This window comes from Pristis pectinata, chromosome 5 (genome assembly GCF_009764475.1).
Source record: "Pristis pectinata isolate sPriPec2 chromosome 5, sPriPec2.1.pri, whole genome shotgun sequence".
Taxonomy (NCBI): Eukaryota; Metazoa; Chordata; class Chondrichthyes; order Rhinopristiformes; family Pristidae; genus Pristis; species Pristis pectinata.
In genome coordinates, this window is record NC_067409.1 from 115741631 (window position 1) to 115764862 (window position 23232).

General features: G+C 43.3%; 1 protein-coding gene across 4 annotated transcripts in view; it reads right to left on the reverse strand.

Moving 5' to 3' along the window:
- Positions 1–1241: 1241 nt before the first annotated feature.
- The window catches only part of fam221a (family with sequence similarity 221 member A), a 40855-nt gene continuing 18864 nt past the window's right edge, over positions 1242–23232 (reverse strand). For 3 of the 4 annotated variants that reach the window (XM_052017084.1, XM_052017083.1, XM_052017082.1), the window contains exons 5-7: positions 15625–15735; positions 3969–4054; positions 1242–1451 (exon numbers count right to left, since the gene is read on the reverse strand). In XM_052017084.1, coding sequence (XP_051873044.1) covers positions 1275–1451; positions 3969–4054; positions 15625–15735 — 374 coding nt within the window. In that variant the 3' untranslated portion in view covers positions 1242–1274. The remainder of the gene's footprint in view (positions 1452–3968; positions 4055–15624; positions 15736–23232) is intronic. The other variant, XM_052017085.1, reaches the window with a different exon arrangement.

The following is a 23232-nucleotide window of genomic DNA, read 5'->3' on the forward strand; positions in this document are numbered from 1 at the left end:
TTTAGCCAAGGGAAACATCCTCCTTGCATCTACCATGTCAAGCCTTCTTAATATTTTGTCTTAATGAGGCCACATCTGATTCTTCCTATAATGGGAGCGTACCCTACCCTCCTCAATCTGTCCACCGTGCCAGGAATCAGCCCATGTTTTTCTACCAAAGTGGCTAACCTCATATTTTCCACATTGTCCTCCGTCAGCCTTGTTATTGCTCCGTCACTGAGCTTGTCTAGATCACCCATCTCCCTCTGCCCCCACCGATCCCAAAGTCCTTTTCCATCCTCATCACTTCTCATAGCTTCACATCATCAGCAGACTTGAGAATGTTACACTGATCCTCTCACCCAAGTTGTCAATAAAGATTGGAAATTGTTGGAGCCTTGCACTGATCCCAGTGGTACCCAACTAACCCCGTCCTACAAACCAGAGTAGAAATCAAATTACTATTTTTCTTAATATTACATCTTTTATTATAGATTCCAGCATTTTCCCAACTACTGACGTCAGGCTAACAGGTCAGTAGTTCCCTGTTTTCTCCCTCCATCCTTTCTCACAAGTGGGATCATATTTGAAACCGTCGAACCTACAGCAACCATTCCAGAATCTTTAGAACTTGGAAGATGTTAAACAGTGGATCCGTTGTCCCCATAGCCACCTCACTCAAGGTTCTGGGATGTTCCTTTCTGTTTACAGGCTCACTAACTTCTCAATCTAGAATGGTGGTAAGTTTCCACACAGTGTGCCACGTGGAGGGGAATATGCTGGTGGCAGTATACAAGTCACTGCTGTACCCATCCTTCCAGTTGTAGACGTACTACCAGAGACTCCTTGGCAACTTGCCGTAGTGAATCTTGTAGATGGTAGCACTTGATTTATGCTGCAGTAATGAATGAAGAAAGAAATGTTTAGAGTGATGCATAAGGCTGCTTTTGCTTAGATCATGTGCTGTTAGCCAATGGGGACACGCCTCTATAGTTAGAACTGAATGGCAAGATTCATACTTCAGACTACACTATAAAGCAACACCATTTCTGTCGACAGGTGTTTTGTTCTCAATATTCATCCCCATAGCTCAGATAATTACAGCAATGTTTCTAAGATAGATCAGATTTATCTTTCCATGATCTAAGCATTACTTTTATTTTCATATCCAAGATGTTTATTTTTTATCAGGATGATAATACCAAAGGTACATGTGTTGGTGAAATTGATATGACCGTTTCAAGGCTGACACTGGCACAACACAAGTTTGTAGTGTTTATTCCAAAAAGGATGGGCTAGTGACAGTACTTATGTCTCCAATGTACAAGGGAAAAAGGAAAGAACAAATTAATGGCATTCATGTTCTTAGGACTTTCCTTTTTGGGTCCTTTTGAAGACTTTGCCAGTTGTGAAGTTTCACCTTTAGGTGCAGGAATCTTTTTCTGTCCCTTTGCAGCCTTTTCCAACTTGAGCTGGAATAGAAAGAGTTGTAATTAATAAATGTAATAATTTAATGTTCACAGGTAAAATCCACAATCAACCAAAAACTAGCCATGGCTGTCTTAATGCCATCTACATTTTAAGAAGCCAGTATCAGAGATTTGCCTTACCTTGAAGATTCAGTAACATGACTTGTACCTTTGCCACGTAACTGTGACAAACATTTTAGCACAAGCCCTCTTCATGTAAAGTTAGATACAAACCCTGTTACTGTAATGTAATGTGCTGCTGCTGTAATAAGCTAATTTCTATGGCATTTATACCATGGGTATGTGTGCCTACGACAATAAACTTGAACTTGAATATACTTTTCACAGTACTTTTGGATATAGTATAATAAATATGTTTCACTTAATGACAATTTTTAAATTATATAAAAGGTATAAATTATTTACATCCCTTAGTTTCTATGCAATGTGAAGTAAATCAATTATATAAAAATTATACTCTCAAAATATGTTCTATAAAATTGTGTCATGGGGACAAAGCAGAGATTTGAATTTAATATTTGATCCACTGTATGGATAATGAAATCATACTATCTGGCCAGAACTTAAATGAGGACGGCTCTGAGCACAGTGCGTGAAGTTTCAAATATTTCTTGGGCCTGGCAGATTAACAGAGTTTATTGTAACTTTTGGTTGATAAAATGAGGGACCTTCCAATTTCAGTCACCCTGAAATTAAGCAAAAATATGGAAATAGATTGTTGTCCCAAAGCTAAATAGGCACATCTCTGAGATCCACAGGCCTGAATTTTTTTGCTGAATCACCTTCAATAACTCTTCTACTTGTGTTGCAATGGTCTCTGTCACAGAGAACACCATCACTTTATTGTACATTAGTGCCAGGTTTCAGAATTAATCCTTGAATTCTTGCCAATATTTATTCCTCAATTATCATTAAAACAGATAATCTGTTTTCTCTCAAATTCCTGTTTGTGGGGGCTTGCTGAGTGCAAATTAGTTGCCACATTTCCTCCAACATAGCAGTGATTATGCATCGATCTGAAACTTCATTGGCAATAAAGAGCTTTGATACACTGAGAACACTAAAGGTACAACATAAAATACGGGCACATAAAAAGAAAAACAAGCAAGTTTAAATCTGGTTGGAAATCTTGTAAGAATAGTTTTGCCACTCTGAAGTTGAGGCGCTTGTTATGTCAGATGACCATATTTCATTTATCCTATGAACACAGTGTCCTCGTAGGTAAGTAGCTTTCATCACCGATGCATCCCATTGTTAACTGGTCCATATAGATTTGACTCCTTTTACCCCAATCTTTCCCTGGTTTTTTGCTCCTTGCTCTCTCATTGTTATTTGGCATGAGGCCACAGTTTCTCCAAAAGTCCCTACCCCACACTACACACCTTGCCACATTCCTGAATACTCAAATGTCCTTCCTGGCCTTCAGACAAGCTGATTTTTATTAGCTTCACAGATCTAAGGTCCCTTTCCTCTTTAAATGTCCTTTAACTTGTTGTTGCCTCAATGTGTTTATGTCTAACTCGCTTATAAAACCAAACTAGAATTCTTTTCAATTGCCTCTCCCCTCCCATCAAAGTAGTTCTAACCAGAGTCAGGAATGAGATTCTTTCCCAGGGTAAATGTATGAGTTTTTCTGTAAAAAGATGCATTATCTAATAGAATTCTCTGCATTGAGACCAAGGTGCTTTATCCCTGCTAGCTCCTTCTAAAGTATGACATGAATGACGACACCATCGTCCTGTGATACAAACTCCACCATTTTCCTAGTTTTCTGGAACTTCTCTCACTTGGTTACAACTCTTGCCCATCAAATCATTTGCAGAACACAACTTTAACGGTTTCTCTTCCAACCCTGGTGTTCACTGGGGGCCCACCTTTGGTCCCTTGCCACTTCTCATCTGCAGGCTGCCCTTTGGCAAAATGGGGTCAGTTTGACAACACTCAACTCTACTACCTTATTTATTTTGGAATGATTGTAGTCCTAGCACCAGTTCATTTAGGTAAGATTTGGGTCAAAAAGGCATATAAATCCCTTTCCTTCTAAATTCTCATTCAAAATGGTTCTTAACCTGACCAACCAAGAGTCAGAAAACATACTGAAATAGGTCAGATCTTGCAACAGGCCACTGATCACAGCACTGGACCAGAAGGAAACTGGAAATTGCAACCCAATACGTCATAGCTAAGGCCACAAAGATAGCTCTAGATGTTGAACACTGGCAGGTTACTCTGCAATACAATTTCTAGACTCTGTAGTCACTTTAATTCTCTATCCCCCTCCCACTCCAACCTGCCTTTGGACTCATGCTCAGTTCAAACATAAACTTGATGAACAGCATCTTTTCTTCCCTCAAGGTAAAGCACTTGAGCCCTTAACATTGAATTCAAACAATTTCAGATTAGCCAGCCTTTCTAGTTTGTATCAGAATAGTGTTTATTCCTAAAATTGTATTGTTATCATTGAAATACCTCTCTGTTACTACACTGGCATGAACATACCCGCTCCTGGTAGCGGCTTTCAAAGTAAGCCATGTCTCGTTCCTCAGCTGTGGGAAGGTGAGCAAATCGACTTAAACCATAGACATCTGTAGAGGTAGAAGGAAGAATTGATTGTTGACAATTATGTGAAAAAAAGCAGTGAAATGATTGTTGCTTCTAACTACCCAAAGTGAGATAAAGTGCTGAAGGTACACATAATTACTGTGTGCAGAGCACTGAATGAAATTATGAGGGAGCAAGGACCAGAGATGGATTCCAGCTCACTATAGCCCCATCCACCCATCCTCCTGTCTTTGCATTTGTAAAGTTGTTTTCTCTCCAACACAGGGTCATAGAGCTATACAACACAGAAATGTGCGCTTTGGCCCAATTCTTCCATCCCCACCATGACACATGCCTATGCTAATCCCAGCTGCCTGCATTAGGCCCATATCACTCCCCACCTTTCCAAGGACCTGTCCAAAACCAAATTCTAATTGCACCTGTCTCTACCACCTCCTCTGGTAGCTCATTCCATATAACACCATGGTCTGTATGAAAAGCTTGCCCCTCAAATCTCCTAAGGACATAAGAAACAGGAGCAGGAGGAGGCCATCTGGCCCATCAAGCCTGCTCCCACATTCAATAAGATCATGGCTGATCTGGCCGTGGACTCAGATCCACCTACCTGCCTTTTCCCCATAACCCTTAATTCCCCAACTATGCAAAAATCTATCTAACTGTGTCTTAAAGATATTCAATGAGGTAGCCTCTACTGCTTCCTTGGGCAGAGAATTCCACAGATTCACTACTCTCTGGGGGGGGAAAGCAGTTTCTCCTCATCTCCATCCTAAATCTATTCCCCCATATCTTGAGGCGATTGTCCCCTAGTTCTAGTCTCTCCTACTAGTGGAAACAACCTTTCTGCCTCTATCTTATCTATCCCTTTCATAATTTTATACGTTTCTATAAGATCCCCTCTCATTCTTCTGAATTCCAGCGAGTATAGTCCAAGGCGACTCAATCTCTCCTTATAGGCTAACCCCCTCATCTCTGGAATCAACCAGGTGAACCTCCTCTGCACCGCCTCCAAAGCCAGTATATCTTCCTCAAGTGAGGAGACCAGAACTGCACGCAGTACTCCAGTGTGGCCTCACCAGTAACCTGTACAGTTGCAGCATGACCTCTTTGCTCTTGAATTCAATCCCTCTAGCAATGAAGGCCAACATTCCATTTGCCTTCTTGATAACCTGTTGCACCTGCAAACCAACCTTTTGCAATTCAAGCACGAGCACTCCCAAGTCCCTCTGCACAACAGCATGCTGCAAGCTTTGACCATTTAAATAATAATCTGATCTTCTATTTTCCCTTCCAAAGTGGATGACCTCACATTTACCAACATTGTACTCCATCTGCCAGATACACTACTCTCAGTCCCCTTGTCCAAATCGTTAATGTATATCATGAACAGTTGGGGGCCCAGCACCAAGCCCTGTGGGACCCCACGCACCACTGATCGCCAACCAGAGAAACACACATTTATCCCAACTCTCTGCCTTCTATTGGTTAACCAATTCTCTGTCCATGCTTATACCCTACCCCCAATTCCATGCATACTTATCTTATGGATTAGTCTTATATGTGGCACCTTTTCGAATGCCTTCTGAAAATTCAAGTACAACATCCACCTGTTCCCCTCTATCCACTGCACTCATTATATCCTCAAAGAACTCGAGTAAGTTTGTCAAAAGGTTCTGCGCTTCCTGAATCATGCTGTGTCTGCCTAATGGAATTACTTCTATCCAGATGTCTCGCTATTTCTTCCTTAATGATAGCTTCAAGCATTTTCTGACTACAGACGTTAAGCTAACTGGCCTATAGTTACCTGCCTTTTGCCTACATCCTTTTTTTAAATAGTGACGTGACATTCGCTGTCTTCCAATCTGCCAGGGACCTGCCCAGAGTCCAGAGAATTTTGGTAAATTATCACAAGTGCGACTACTATAACCTCCGCCATTTCTTTCAGTTCCCTGGGATGCATCCCATCAGGACCAGGGGACTTGTCTACCTTTAGGCCCACTAGTTTGCTCATCACTGCCTCTTTAGTGACAGCGATTGTATCGAGGTCCTCACTCCCCATCATTAGTTTACTTTCATAATCCATCTTCCCTTTCCTTATTGCTTGCTTTGTGGTTCTTTGTTGTTTTTTAAAGTTTTCCCAATCTTCCAGTTTCCCACTACTCTTCGTGACTTTGTATGCATGAGCTTTTAGCTTGATGCCTTCTTTTATGTCCTTAGTTATCCAAGGCTGGCTCTCCCCACCCTTACTGTCCTTGCTTTTAACTGGAATATACTTTTGTTGAGCACCGTGAAAACTCCCTTTGAAAGTCTTCCACTGTCCCACCATACAGCCCATGTTCCCAGTCTACACTAGCCCACTCCTCCCTCATCCCGTTGCAGTCTCCCTTGTTTAGGCTTAATACACTGGTTTTAGATTAAACTATTGCACCCTCCATTTTTGTAAGAAATTCAATCATACTATGGTCACTCTTTCCAAAAGGATCCCTAACAACAAGATCGTTAACTTTACCTGTCTCATTCCACTGGACCAGATCTAAGACAGCATGTTCCCTTGTAGGTTCACTAATATGCTGTTGAAGAAAGCTATCAGAACTGCATTCTATGAAGTCCTCCTCAAGACTGTCTCAACCAACTTGATTCACCCAATTTATGTGGAAGTTGAAGTCCCCTATGACAACTACCATTCCATTCTTATATGCATCAAATATTTCTTGGTTTATTGCCTGAGCCACTGTAGTGTTATTAGTCGGTGGCCTATAGACAACTCCCACCAGTGATTTTTTACCCTTTACTATTCCTAATCTCTACCCATACGGACTCAACATTCTGCTCCTTGGATCTTATATCGTCTCTCACTATCAGCCTGATCTCATTCTTAATTAAGAGCGCTACCCCACCTCCCTTACCTTCCTGCCTATCCTTCTGTATTATGTGATACCCTTGGATATTTAATTCCCACTCATCTCCACCCTGGTTTCTGTAATGGCCACTAAATCATAGCACTTTGTTCTGATTTGTGCCACAAGTTCTCTGACCTTGTTTCGAATACTACGGACATTCAGATAACGTGCCCTCACACATTGTCCTTTCAGAATCTAGTAACCTTTGTGTCCTTTGCATTTGACTTTTCTGTACTCCACTCTTACTTTTCTCCTTTCTAACTTTTGCTCTGGTCTCTGCTTTGTTTCCCTGTCTTTCTGCATGGATTCCCATCCCCCTGCCTTAGTAGTTTAAACCCACCCCAACAGCATAAGCAAACAATCCCCTAGGACATTGATCGCAGTCCTGCCCAGGTGTAGACTGTCCAATTTGTACTGGTCCCACCTCCCCCAGAACTGGCTCCAATGCACCACGACTCTGCACCACTGCTCAAGCCACATATTCATCCGAACTGTGCTGCTGTTCCTACTCTGAACAAACATGTGGCACAAGGAATTTCTCCCCTCTCACCTTAAATCTATTCCCTCTAGTTTTAGACTCTCTTACCCTGGGAAAAAGACTCTGATGACCTTTCCTATCAATGCCCCTCATAATCTTATAAGGTCAACCCTCAGTCTCTGATGCTCCAGTGAGAAAAAACCCAGCTTCTCCATTCTGTCCTTGGAACTGAAGCCCTGCTGTACCGGCAACATCCTGCTGAATCTCTTCTGCATTCATTCTAGTGCTACCACATCCTTCCTGTAGCACAGCAACCAGCACTGTACACACTACTCCAAGTGCAACCCAACTAATGTTTTCTGTAGCTGCAGCATGACGTCACAACCCTTATAGTCAATGTCTCGGCTTATGAAAGTAAGCATGCCAAATGTGTCCCATGTGCTTTAACCTTCTGGATCAGCCTACCATGCAGGACCTTGTCAAAAGCTTCACTGTCCTCATCAATTTTCTTTGATATATCCTCAAAAATCTCAGAAATCTGAACGAGACAGGATTTCCCTGCACAAAACCATGCTGACTCCCTCTAATTAGTATCCTTCTTTCCAAGTGAACATAAATCCTGTCCCTTAGATTTTTTCCAATAATTTCCATACTAATGATGTGAGGCTCAGCAGCCTGTAGTTTCCTGGCTTATCCCTACTGCTCTTCATGAATAAGGCATCAACATTTGCTATCCTCCAGTCTTCAGGTAAGTCACCAGAGGCTAACAAATATGGAAAAATTTCCATCAGAGCTCCAGCAATCTCCTCCCTTGCTTCCCATAATATCCTGGAATTCACTCCATCAGACCCTGGGGATTTATCTACCTTAATATGTGCCAATATCTTTAACACGTCCTCCTTTCCGACACAAACATGTTCCAGAATATCAGTGTACTCTCCCCGAACTCTCCATCTTCCTCCCTGGTGAACACTGATAAGAAGAATTCATTTGGGACACCACTTGCATCCCTAGCTCCAGACATAGATTTCCTCATTAGTCCTGGAGGGGACCTACTCTTTCCAATAGCTACCCTTTTGCTTCTAATATACTTACGAAAGGTTTTGGGACTCTGCTTAATCCTGCTTGCCAAGACCATTTCAGGTCCCCTCTTTGACTCTCCTGTAACCACTATAAGCTTCAAGAAACTGTCAGGGATTCAGAAGTTATGGAATTATGTGACTTATACCAGGCATTAATTCAAACGAGAACCAGTATTCAGAATTCTTGTTCTAATGTACATTGCAAGCAGAAATCAGCTTGAAATTAAAAGGACAGCTTAGTAAACAAACAATACTGTCTACAGAGCACAGGCTACCAGCGCACAGCAGGGGGCTGGTGCTCAAGAGATATGCTTTGCAAAGTGATGTGACCATGAGACGATCTTGTATGCATCAGCCACACGTCAGCCAATGGGCTTTGTTAATTGGCCTACATCAAATCAGGCATCAACAACTTCAGCTCAGTTATTTTGCACCACTGTGATATAGATAAGGGAGTTTTCAGACTAGCACATCAAACATGGTCAGAGGCAGATTTGCTCTATCAATAAATGGGACATTTGTGTATCCAGAGACTCAGCCCTGACTACATTAGTTTTGGGCATCTTGTCTCTGTCCTCAGAAGCTTTTACACCACCATGTGAATTACTTTGTCCCAGCACAGGTGTTTGATCATTCAGAGGTGTCTTGTCAATTACAGTGTGCTCCCACTGTAAATATGTAATTCAATGAAACCCTTTGTCAGACACAAAATATTGAAGTAATCGACGTAGCTATTGTAATTGTATTGAATCACCTGCTGTTACCTTTGTATAAAAATGTGATGTACTTTGAGTTTGGGAGACTCTACTGAGAGGGTCTCCAAGAGAATGTCTGCTCATTGTGATGAATAAAGACCTTTTGTATCTTACAGCTTTAGTGTCTCCCCAGTGATTCGGTTCACAGTCAGAACAGGGACTCTTTTGATACCAATTGCCTCTACCTGACATATGTTTCATTCTTTATCCTGATCAATTCCCTATTTCCTATTCCCAATGAAAGGTCATCAACATAATAAAAAAATTATTTCCCTGTCCAAAGACCTCCAGGGTACTTACAGCATTTTCTCTTTTATTCCTGAGCTCCCCTCATCCTAGAAAAAGTCTAATTGCTTTGGTTATTGAGGAGGTCATGCACTTAAAGTTCTTGCTTTTATATAGATTTTTTTGTGGTGCAGAACGTTTTGTCATACCAAAAGTAAGAAAATACTGGATAAGCAAAAAAATCCTTCCTTTGGTAAGACTGAAGCTATCTTTTTCTGGTCCCACCACAAACTACATTGCCTGACCCTATCATTTCCTTGCCTGGAACTGTCTTAAGCTGAACCAGATACTTTCGACCTGGGTATTGTGATTAATCATGAGATGATCCAACTATACACTTATCCCAACAGCAAAAGCATTTCCGCTACTTTCACACCAATGTCCACTTCTGTCCCTGCCCAAACTCATCGGCTGGCAAACCCTCAACCATGCAGGTGTTAACTTTGGCTCAAGGGGCTTTAGCGTAAAGGGGCAAGGAAAGGTAGGTGACTTGAGTTAAGGAAGGGGTATAAGTGCGGTTTCCTGTACTCAGTGTCAGATGTGGGAGTTCCTGGAATCTCCCTGCCTCTGGAAAGGCTACATCTGCACCAGGTGTGTCGAGCTGCAGCTCCTGAGGGAGCGTGTTAGGGAACTGGAGATGTAGCTCAATGACCTTCATCTGGTCAGGGAGAATAAGGAGGTGATACAAAGGAGTTATAGGCAGGTGGTCACACCAGGACCACAGGAGTCAGGCAAGTGGGTCACAGTCAGGAGGGCGAAGGGGAAGAGTCAGGTACCAGGGAGTACCCCTTTGGCTGTACCCCTTGACAATAAGTACTCTTGCTTGAGTGCTGTTGGGGGAGACAGTCTACCTGGGGGAAGCAACAGTGGCAGTGTCTCTGGCACAGAGTCCAGCCCTGTGGCTCAGAAGGGTAGGGAAGGAGAGACGAGGGCACTAGTGATGGGGGACTCTATAGTTAGGTGGGCAGACAAGCGATTCCGTGGACGCAGAAAAGAAACTCGGAAGGTGGTTTGCCTCCCAGGTGCCAGGGTCTGGGATGTTTCGGATCACGTCCAAGATATCCTGAAGTGGGAGGGAGAACAGCCAGAGGTCGTGGTACATATTGGTACCAACGACATAGGTAGGGAAAGAAATGAGGTCCTGAAAAAAGACTATAGAGAATTAGGAAGGAAGTTGAGAAGCAGGACCTCAAAGGTAGTAATTTCCGGATTATTGCCTGTGCTAAGCGACAGTGGGTATAGGAACAAATGAGGAGGAAGTTAAATGCGTGGTTGAGGGATTGGAGTAAGGAGGAGGGATTCAGATTTCTGGATCATTGGGGCCTCTTTTGGGGCAGGTATGACCTGTTCAAAGAGGACGGGTTGCACTTGAATCCCAGAGGGACCAATATCCTGGCAGGGAGGTTTGCTAAGGCTACTGGGGAGAGTTCAAACTAGAATTGTTCAGGGGGTGGGATCTGAACTGGAGAGACTGGGAAGAGGTGTTTGGCTCTCAAATAGAGAAAGCTAGTAGTAGGTATGATAGGCAGGTGATAGAGAAGGGACGTGCTCAGACCGGTTTGAGATGTGTCTATTTTAACGCAAGGAGTATTGTGAACAAGGCGGATGAGCTTAGAGCTTGGATCAATACTTGGAGCTATGATGTGGTGGCCATTACAGAGACTTGGGTGGCTCAGGGACTGGAACGGTTGCTTCAAGTGCTGGGTTTTAGATGTTTCAGAAAGGACAGGGAGGGAGACAAAAGAGGTGGGGGAGTGGCACAGTTGATCAGAGATAGTATCACGGCCGCGGAAAAGGTGGACATCGTGGAGGGACTGTCTACGGAGCCTCTGTGGGTGGAGGTTAGGAACAGGAAGGGGTCAATAACTTTACTGGGTGTTTTTTATAGGCCGCCCAATAGTAACAGGGATATTGAGGAGCAGATAGGGGAGCAGATCCTAGAAAGGTGTGAGAATAACAGAGTTGTTGTGATGGAGGATTTTAATTTCCCAAACATTGATTGGCATCTCCAGACAGTGAGGGGTTTAGATGGGGAGGAGTTTGTTAACTGTGTTCAGGAAGGATTCTTGACACAATATGTAGATAGGCCTACAAGAGAAGAGGCTGTGCTTGATTTGGTATTGGGAAATGAACCTGGTCAGGTGTCAGATCTCACAGTGGGTGAACATTTTGGTGATAGTGATCATAATTCTATCTCCTTTATGTTAGTACTGGAGAGAGATAAGAACAGACAGATTAGAAAGGCGTTTACTTGGAGTAAAGGGAATTATGAGGCTCTCAGGCAGGAAATTGGAAGATTAAATTGGGAACAGATGTTCTCAGGGAAAAGTACGGAAGAAATGTGGCAAATATTTGGGGATATTTGTGCAGAGTTCTGCACAGGCATGTTCCAATGAGACAAGGGGAGTCACGAGAGGATACAGGAACCATGGTGTACAAAAGCTATAATAAATCTAGTCAAAAGGAAAAGAAAAGCTTACAAAAGGTACAGAGAGCTAGGTAATGTTAGAGATCTGGAAGAGTATAAGGCTAATAGGAAGGAGCTTAAGAAGGAGATTAGGAGAGCCAGAAGAGGGCCTGAGAAGGCCTTGGCGGGCAGGGTTAAGGAAAACCCCAAGGCATTCTACAAGTATGTGAAGAGCAAGAGGGTACGATGCGAAAGAATAGGGCCTATCAAGTGCAGCAGTGGGAAAGTGTGTATGGATCCGGAAGAAATAGCGGAGGTACTTAATGAATACTTTACGTCAATATTCACTATGGAAAAAGATCTGGGGGATTGTAGTGGGGACTTGCAGTGGGCTGAAAAGCTTGAGCATGTAGATATTAGGAAAGAGGAGGAGTTGAAACTTTTGGAAAGCATCAGGTTGGATAAGTCGCCAGGACCGGATGAGATGTACCCCAGGCTGCTGTGGGAGGCGAGGGAAGAGATTGCGGAGGGAAGAGATCTTTGCATCGTCGATGGAGACGGGAGAGGTTCCAGAAGATTGGAGGGTTGCGGATGTTGTTCCCTTATTCAAGAAAGGGAGTAGGGATAGCCCAGGTAACTATAGACCAGTGAGTCTTACCTCAGTGGTTGGTAAGCTAATGGAGAAGATCCTGAGAGGCAGGATTTATGAACATTTGGAGAGGTATAATATGATTAGGAATAGTCAGCATGGCTTTGTCAAGGGCAGGTCCTACCTTACGAGCCTGATTGAATCTTTTGAGGATGTAACTAAACACATCGATGAAGGGAGAGCAGTAGATGTAGTGTATATGGATTTCAGCAAGGTGTTTGATAAGGTACCCCATGCGAGGCTTATGGAGAAGGTGAGGAGACATGGGATCCAAGGGGACATTGCAGTGTGGATCCAGAACTGGCTGGCCCACAGAAGGCAAAGAGTGGTTGTTGAAGGGTCGTATTCTGCGTGGAGGTCAGTGACCAGTGGTGTACCTCAGGGATCTGTACTGGGACCCTTACTCTTTGTGATTTTTATAAACGACCTGGATGAGGAAGTGGAGGGGTGGGTTAGTAAGTTTGCGGATGACATGAAGGTTGGGGGTGTTGTGGATAGTTTGGAGAGCTATCAGAGGTTACAGAGGGACATAGATAGGATGCAAAGTTGGGCTGAGAAGTGGCAGATGCAGTTCAACCCAGATAAGTGTGAAGTGGTTCACTTTGGTAGGTCAAATATGATGGCAGAGTATAGTATTAATGGTAGGACTCTTGGCAGTGTGGAGGATCAGAGGGATCTTGGGGTCCCAGTCCATAGGACGCTCAACGCGGCTGCGCAGATTGACTCTGTGGTTAAGAAGGCATATGGTGTATTGTCCTTCATCAATCGGAGAATTAAATTTAGGAGCCGAGAGGTATTGTCGCAGCTATATAGGTCCCTGGTCAGACCCCACTTGGAGTACTGTGCTCAGTTCTGGTCACCTCACTACAGGAAGGATGTGGAAGCCATAGAAAGGGTGCAGAGGAGATTTACCAGGATGCTGCCTGGAATGCGGAGTATGCGGAGTGAGGGAACTCGGTCTTTTCTCCTTGGAGCAACGGAGGATGAGGGGGGACCTGATAGAGGTGTATAAGATGATGAGAGGTATTGATCAGGTAGATAGTCAGAGGCTTTTCCCCAGGGCTGAAATGGTGGCCACAAGAGGACATAGGTTTAAGGTGCTGGGGAGTAGATATAGAGGAGATGTCAGGGGTAAGTTTTTTACTCAGAGAGTGGTGAATGCATGTAATGGGCTGCCGGCAATGGTGGTGGAGGCGGATACGATGGGGTCTTTTAAGAGACTGTTGGATAGGTACATGGAGCTGAGAAAAATAGAGGGCTATGGGTAAGCCTAGTAATTTCTAAGGTAGGGATATGTTCGGCACAGCTTTGTGGGCTGAAGGGCCTGAATTGTGCTGTAGTTTTTCTATCTTTCTAACTCCAGGCTTCACAATTCCAGTGGTTTCTTAGCCATATCTTTCTTTTTTTCCTTCCAATAGAAATTCACTTATCTAAACCCCAGCTGCCCATTTCTTAACTCATACCAAGTCTCACTCAACCACCTATGCTTGATGACCCACACTTTTTGTTTTTTGTTCATTGGATGTGAAAATGCTAGCAATGTCTAACATCCCGAGTCAAGGAGGCTATTATCTTATTTGAATAGGTCAGAGTAGGATGGCATATTTCTTACACTGAAGGATACCTTTGACAATCTGGTAGTTTCATGGTCATTGCTATTAAGACTACCTATTTTTAATTCCAGATTTATTTAATCACTTGCATTTAAACCCACCTGTTGCCATGATAGGTTTTGAACTCATGTTTCTGCATCAATGTCCAGAGCCCTGACTGCTATTGAGGTAAGTCAATCACTACACTTCATTATAGTACTTAGTTTCAAAATTCTCATCTGTTTTCTAGTCTCTCTTTTGCACATTCCTCCCAATCTTTGTGTCCTGATACAGTGATAAAACCATGAGATCTCCAAGCTGCTTTAATTCTGACCTCTTCTGCTTACTAATTATTACCACTCCACTCTCATGTCCTCAGCTGCCTTGACCTTAAGCTCCAGAATTCTCTCACTAATCCTCATTGCCTCTCTCCTTCTTCCCATTGTGATGATTCTTTCAACTGACCCTTTGTCTAAGGTTTTGATCCTTCTCCTATAGCTTGCTGTCAAAATTGTTTTTATTGATGATGCTTTATTAAAGTTGTTACCAAACATGGATATGGATTTCTTTTAAAATCTTCTGTTCACGTAAAAACGTTTCTCAATTTCTCCATAGAAAATATTGCTTTCTTTATAATAAAGCTCTTCCACCTCAGCTGTGTGTTTAAACCCTGTTATACATTTCAGCATATTTTCACAGCCAATGCATCAGTCCGTTAATGAAGGATTCTTGTACCCCCAGAGTTAATGCAAGAGATCCCATGTCAGTCTTCCTCTTGCCTTTCTTCTTGTCGTGCATTCTCCCTTCACCGTCCCTGCTCCACAGCCTCCCTCTCACCTTCTTCATCTGCCCTTCTATCCTCACTCACTATCTAATTCCTCCATGAATCACTATGATTCATTAACTATTATTTTACCAACTCACCAACGGGATGTATATTCCTTTTTTGAAATTATGAAAGAGCTTTCAGCTACGAAACTTCATTCATTTTTAAGCTGCTGTCATAATTTTCAGAATATTGGAAACAGGATAAGGATTTGGCTATACATTTCAATCAAGACTGATCTACGTCAACTCCACTTTTCTGCATTATAGCCATCTCTGTTATTTAACTTACTTTGCATAAATCTATCAATCTCCTTCTTAAATACACACAATGACTGAGTATCCGCACCCTCTAAGTACAGAATTCTGAAAATTCATAACCTTCAGTAAATACACCAATCAGTAAGAACTTGTAACTAGTTTAAGATACATGTTGAAAGTGCAACAGAATAACTCAAGCTTATAAAATCCATTGTTTATTATTTAAACAGCATGACAATATCAAAATTAAAGGCTACTTTTAGATTAGTTTTGATGACTTGTGACAAAAATTTCAGCAACAAAAAAAATGTTATACTTAATCAGGAAGAATGCATTATGTTTTTTTTTGTTTTATTTCTTACCATCCGTTGGCTGTCCAGCATTTATTGCATCTACTTGTGGTGCGTAAGCTCTCAGAAAAGGGTGGTCCATAGAAGTAGAAGGTGCATCTAGAATTTCATTGCTTGGTGCACCTGAAAGAATGAATAAAACACTTTAGGGATGTACAATTTAACTAATTAGATCATTAAAACTAGAAGACACTGAGACTTTGATATGCATTTAACAAACAACCATTCAGCAAGTTATCTACCATTTTACATTATTGCTAGATACAGTTAATAAACACCACAAATAGTGCTACCTGCAGCTGTCCCAGGAATACAGGAGGTTAGCTTTACTTCAGTGCATCCTGCCTCCCTTATAAAGGATTGCACTGTTGCTACAGTACAGAGTACCTGAAGTTCTTTTGGAGACGAGCCAAGATCAAGTGGTATTGTGCTGTTGCAACAGCAATGCAACAAGCCTGCCCCTACTGCACCCTCAGATACTGTCTACCAGCAACTTGGAAACACAGGAAGTGGATTTGAAGATACCCATTTGCGAATTATGTTCTTTTTCATTAATAGAGTGCCATGTGAGCAATGAAAAGGATTCACACCCTCCCACCTTCGTTAGCTGCAGCACTTAATTGAGCAGTAATTGCAAGTACAGCAATATACAATATACTGACAATTGCCAGAAATTCTTAGGAGCAAACTGAAGACTTCATCAAAGATTTATAAGCATATAACAAAAAATGATGCACAATAATAGCTGCTGTGCAAAAATGTACATCTTGGCACTGACTGAAGTACAAGTACACTAACTGCTTTGTAAATTCATCCAAAAGAGGCCAAGCTCCTGTTGTTTTACCTGAATTAAGCAGAATATCTCATAAAATCAGAATTCAGCAATGGGGTCTTTTAGTAATTAGTAAGTAAGGATTTAGTTTGCTTCCAGTGCCTTTTCCAGGTAGGCAGTCCCCATCTTGTCCCACACCCCTCCGCTGACCCCATCAAAAGTAATGAACATTGTAAGATGTATATTCAAAGCTGGGGATGTAGTGACAGTAGCGTTTAGGTTATTAGACTAGCACCCAGAGCTTTGGACTGTAGGTTTTGAGTTTGAATTCCACCACGACAGGTAGGTATTTAAATTCACATAATTAAATATACCTGAAATTAAAAAGCAACCCTCTATAATGGTGACCAGGAAACCACCAGATTATTTGTATAAACCCATCTGGTTCACTTATGTCCTTTAGGGGAGGAAATATGCCACACTTAGTGAGTCTGGCTTATGTTCAACTCCCGCCCCACTAATGCAGTTCACTTTTAATGGAAATGGGTTTTAAGGGACAGACAATAAGTACAGCCTTTGCCATTGATGTTCACATTCTGAAATAGTGGAGACTATATCAAAGGTGGTGCCTTATAATATCAGAACTTACAAACAATGGTCACCATCGGATGTCATCTTCAACAGTGTTTAACAGATTTTGTAAATGAAAATATTGGTTTTAAATAGTGATACTTGCCTGCACTAAGGACTCCAGAATAAGATTGTGCTTAACTAATCTGATAATGTTACATTTCTCAGTTCCTCTCAAGTAATTGAAGATGTTCTCCGGGATGTGTTAATGGGCATTACATATTATTGCCAAAGATTTTCTCTTAACTTTTCAAATTCACGAAATGTAACCAAGAGTGCAATTTTATTAATAATGTTTTATAGTAAAACATGAGGTAGACTAAAACTAATTTTAGGCACTATGTCACTTCCTAGTATTCAGAAATGTCATCTGACTTGTCCATTATTCCATTGCCTTGGTCTGAATCCTGATCGAGGGGTTTGCACACATGTAACTAATGACCACCTGAATAGCACCCATTTGATGCAAGCTCTGTCATTTTCAAACTACTTGTTTTAGTTTATTAAATTTCTCAATTTGCACTGTTGAACATGACAATAAATGTCATGAAGAAAACTGTCGGTGGTACTTAAAGGGTAAGTAAACCTATTTACAGGTTAGTTATTAAACTATTTCTTTTGACTTCGAGAGGAAATGATCATCTTTGAATCAAAGATAATCAAAAATGATCATCTTTGAACTTCCTTTTTTTGCTTAATATTTCATTACTCTGGAGTTGCCTGCTGAAACCAAAGCAATTTTTTGTTGTTTATTCATTTAAAAGCTTGTGCTGAAACTAGCAATTCCGGACACGGATAGTCTGGTAGATCTTCCTCTTGCTCTTGAGCAACTGGAAGAATGAAGGGAGGCCATATGAAGCAAAACAACTTGCTACAAGGTAAGGAAGAGCTCTCAGCAGAACAGCATATATGCAGAAGATCTTTGGGACCAATGCTGTTAACTTCTGTGATGGTTGTTGGTCGAGGTATTTTTACTTTAGTACAACTGGTCATCAAGGAAAACAGTTAACAGCTACATCCATTAAAACAATCTCCAAGCTAGGGAAAGGATTGTTTTGCCTGTGCTGTCAATGTGACTATGCCTGTTAGCTTTAATGCACATGGCTCCTTTCAGGCTGTTGATGAAATGAACAAATTTTTTTCAGTTTATGATACACTGCTCCTAAAGGGAGTTCATTAAGGCTGTTTATACTGAGAGCAATTCTTCCCATTTCCCATCGGCATATAGAAGTATGTGGTTTGAGGAGAAGGGTTTGTACAGACCGCAGGGGATCACTGCATACACATTACCTTACCATTGCCTCACATGAACCGTGGCATTTTCCTGAACCACTTCCTTGTTGCTGAGCCAGAAATCATCTGAGATTTGAAACTGGGGTGCCTGTTAACTGAGGTGACAATCATACATCTAGACTAACAACTTGTTGCCTGTATCACCATGACAAGCCAGAGCTGACCACTCATATCCTCTCACATCACGGCTGTCACTTCCGCTCTAAAGCTGAGAGCAATCATGGCAGATATTCAATAATAGGCAACCTGCTACAAGGAATATCACAGAGCAAATCATGAGAATTCATTATTTCAGAATCAGGTTTATTATCACTGACATATGACACAAAATTTCTTGTTTTGTGGCAGCAGTACAGTGCAAGACATAAATATCTATAAATTACAAAAAATAAATAAATAGTGCAAAAAAGGAATAATGAGGTAGCGTTCATAGGTTCATGGATCATTCAGAAATCTGATGGCAGAGGGGAAGAAGCTGTTCCTAAATTGTTGAGTGTGGGTCTTCAGGTTTTTGTACCTCCTCCCCGATGGTAGTAACGAGAAGAGGGCACATCCCAGATGGTGAGGGTCCTTAATGATGGATGCCACCTTCTTGAGGCACCGCCTCTTGAAGATGTCCTCGATGGTGGGGAGGGTTGTGCTCGTGATGGAGCTGGCTGATCCTACAACCCTCTGCAGCCTCTTGCTTTGTTGTAACTCTGTGCATTGGAGGCTCCATACAACCAGTCAGAATGCTCTCTACTGTACATCTATGAAGATTTTTAAAGAGTCTTTGGTGACATACCAAATTTCCTCAAACTCCTAACGAAGTAGAGCCATTGGCATGCCTTCTTCACGATTGCATCAGTGTGTTGGGCCCAGGATAGATCCTCCGAGATGTTGATGCCCAGGAACTTGAAGCTGCTCACCCTTTCCACCACTGAGCCCTCAATGAGGACATGTGTGTGTTCTCCTGACTTCCCCTTCTGTACTTGGTCTACTTTGGAGAAATCTGAGTACTCAGCTGAGTTATAATCAGGTTTTATGGTAATCAAGTTTTATCGTGCTATTCCTGACAGTACCTTACAGCATCATTTACTCAGCTGAGTTATAATCAGGTTTTATGGTAATCAAGTTTTATCGTGCTATTCCTGACAGTACCTTACAGCATCATTTCTTCTAATGGTGAGATCAACTACTAACGATGTGAACTACTATTTGCTTCCTTTCCTGGTCTGCCCCTCATATCTGTGTGTTGCCTTGCCCTGTAAACAAACAATTTAAGAAGATGACAGAAACTATTCAAATACCAGCAACAGAACCATTCCCTCCGAAAGCTACCTCCCTGCTGCCAGGATATCGCGCATTAACTGGAATCATCTTTCTGCAGGTTATAGTCTTAACAAGTTGTTTTGTGAAGGCACCATCTCCCTCCAGTTCGCTCTATTCTGTTTTCTCTATCATGTGGATGACAAACATGGAGAAAGCTTCTGTGCAAAACTGGCATTTAGCACACTGCTATTATCTTTTCTGTGCATTTTCTCCCATGTGCGGCAGATACTCACTGGCTCAAAAGCATTATTTCCTCACTGTATTCATCTTCAGTTGGTTTCCATCTCAATGCTATCAAGCAGACAAACTTCAGAACCAAAGAATATCACCTTTCTTGCTGTTTCTCCAACAACAACTCTAAGAAATCTATGCTGCATGTTTAAACTTGCCTCCACATTCATTAAACACAGCATGCCAATGCAACATTGATACAACCCTTCATCATTACACTCTTTAATGATGTGCTAATGAGGAAGTAAAGGGTTAAGAAATGGTGACCGTACATATAACTAATGAAAAAAATACCACACATGCAAGCCCCTGACTCAAGACCAGGTGGACCAGGTTGTGATTACTGTGTCTGGAATTTGATTGTAAGCCAATTATACTAAACAATAAGTGTGAGGTTTTGTCTTAAACAATGAGCGTGAGGTTTGTCTTAAACAATGAGTGTGAATCTTAGGCTCCCCAATTGAAATAGGTGTAGTCGCATTAAGTGTGTGACAAGGACTGTATAAATTAATGTCTGCCCCTCTGTATTGTGGAGACCTCCGATAAAGACCACCGTCTCCTTCGGACCTCCTGTCACCTACAGGAGGACCAGAAGGCAGGCAGGGGGACGTGGAAGTTGAACGTCAAGCTGCTGACCCCAGAAAGCGTGGAGGAACTAAAGAGGCATTACGCAGGTTGGAGAACCGTGAAACCCTTCGACTCCCCTCTGCACTGGTGGTAAGTGACAAAGGAGAACATCAAGAGGTTCTTCACCCGCAGTGGGGTCCAGAAAGCAAGACAGAGTCAGAGGGAACTGTGCCAACTCCAGACAGACTTGCAGCAACTCCTCCTTCTGCAGTCGATGGGCCCAGACCTGCTGGAAGTGTACAACGCTATGCTTCGGTCTGGCAGTATGTCAGAGTCTATGAGGAAGGGCACCATCACCCTCATCTACAAGCAGAAGGGGGAGAGGGCGGACATCAGAAATTGGAGCCCCATCTCACTGTTGAATGTGGACTATAAGATCCTGTCCAAGGCCATTGCCAACAGGGTCAGGTCTGCTCTGGGACAGGTCATCCACCCAGACCAAACCTGTTGTACCTGGTAGGAAGATCTTTGACTGCCTCGTGCTGCTCAGGGATACCATCGCCTACATGCAGGACAGAGGGGTGAACACCTGCCTGGTCAGCTTGGACCAGGAGAAGGCCTTTGACAGGGGTATCATCACACACGTACATTCTGGACATGCTCTCCAAAATGGGCTTGGGGAGGGAATCAGGGATTGGATCCAACTGCTCTACACAGACATCAGTAGTGCAGTCCAAATCAATGGGTGGGAAACAGACAGCTTCCACATCAAGTCTGGAGTCAGGCAGGGCCGCTCTCTCTCCCGTCTTGTTCGTGTGCTGTATAGAAACCTTTGCCGAGTCCATCAGGAAGGACGAGAGCATCAGAGGGGTGACGTTGCCAGGCAGTGGGGTCACCCAGGTGAAAACCTCCCTGTACATGGACGATGTCACCGTCTTCTGCTTGGACCCGAGGTCAGTTCACAGATTGATCAGCATCTGCGACCAGTGAGTTGGCATCGGGGGCCAGAGTCGATCGCGCGAAGAGCGAGACCATGATCTTCGGCAAGTGGCCCAACCGATCCAACTTCCCCTTCACCGTCAGACCTGACTATCTGAAGGTGCTGGGGATCTGGTTCGGAGGGGCTGGGGCGTGCAACAAAAATTGGCGGGAGGCGGATTGGGAAGGTGAAGCAGAGACTGGGACTGTGGGAACGGCGCTCCCTATCAATAACTGGGAAGAACTTGGTCATCAGGTGTGAGGTGCTCTCAGGGCTGCTGTACTTGGTGCAGGTGTGGCCTGTTCCTCACTCCTCTGGCTTGGGAATCACCCGTGCCGTCTTCCGGTTCATCTGGGGATCCAGGATGGAGCGGGTCCGACAGGTCACCATGCACAAGTCCCCGGATAATGGGGGTAAAGGTGTCTCCAGTGTCGCCCTCCTCCTGATGACCACCTTCGTCTGTGGCTGCATCAGGCTGTGTGTGGAACCCAAGTACGTGGGCACCAAGTGTCACTACGTACCGAGGTTCTACCTGTCCCTGCTATTGCGAAGGATGGGCCTGGCCCCGTTGCCACGCAACGTACCAGTCAGCTGGACGCTGCTGCGCTACCTGTCCTTCGTGGAAAAGTTCTTCCAGACCAAGACCTTTGACCACAAGTCCATCAGGCAGTGGTCAGCACGGAACATCCTGCAGGCACTGCAGGAGAAGGATTCAATGGACACTGTGGGGTGGTTCCCTGAGCAGACTGTCCAGACCATCTGGCAGAATGTCTCATCGCCAGAACTCACCAACAAGCACCAAGACCTCGCTTGGCTGGTGGTGAGAGGGGCCCTCCCAGTCAGATCCTTCCTGTATGGTTGGAACCTCACTCCCAGCGCGCGCTGCCCCCGGGAGGACTGCGCTGGGGACGAGACGGTTGCTCACCTCTTTGCGGGCTGTAGGTTTGCGAGGAGGGTGTGGTGAAAGATGCAAGGGTACTTGTCACGGTTCATCCCCAGCAGCAGCATAACAGAGGATTCTCTGATCTACGGGCTGTTCCCGGGGACACACACAGAGACGGACATCAACCGCTGCTGGAAGGTCATCAACTCGATGTAAGATGCTCTTTGGTCTGCCCAAAACCTGTTGGTCTTCCAGCACTGCGAGATGTCCATATGGGAATGCTGCCAGCTGGCACATTCCAGGCTGCAGGAGTACGTGCTGAGGGACGCACTGAAGCTGGGTGCAGCCAATGCAAAGGCTCGGTGGAGAAGGACTACAGTTTAGGGTTCTTCTGCCACAGGAGAGGGAGGGGCGGGACCGGGTAGTTTCCAGGGAGCCGCACGTGTGGCATCGGTGCTGTTTTGCTGTTTTCTATATAAAAAGGTAAAATGATCTGTACAAGAATGTAAAGGCTTGCACTGTTTTGTAATTGTATATAGTTTGTCTTTATTATGAATAAAGTTTATTTTATATTAAAAAATTCTCCCCTAGCAGTATACAGCTAATAAACGCGTTTTAACAGAATTAATCTGTGGCACTGTGTGATTTTGCAGCAGGCAGGAGTGGGAACTTAAAATTGGGATAACACTAAGATCCTTTTCAATGACCAGCAATATCACCAAGAGAGCTGCAAGCTTGCACAAACTTGGGACTGTTCAAACAATGTGCATAAGTAGTGTGCTTTTCAAGGGCTCTCTCTCCCACATGGATTCAATTCAAAGTAGGATTTACAAAATTCAGCAAAGCCAGTTCTTCCTGCTGATTGTCTAAATGAGCCCTAGCCTCAACCCAGCAATCTTCATTTTGCTATTCATATTAAATTAGAAATACACGTACAATTTTACTCATCCTTTT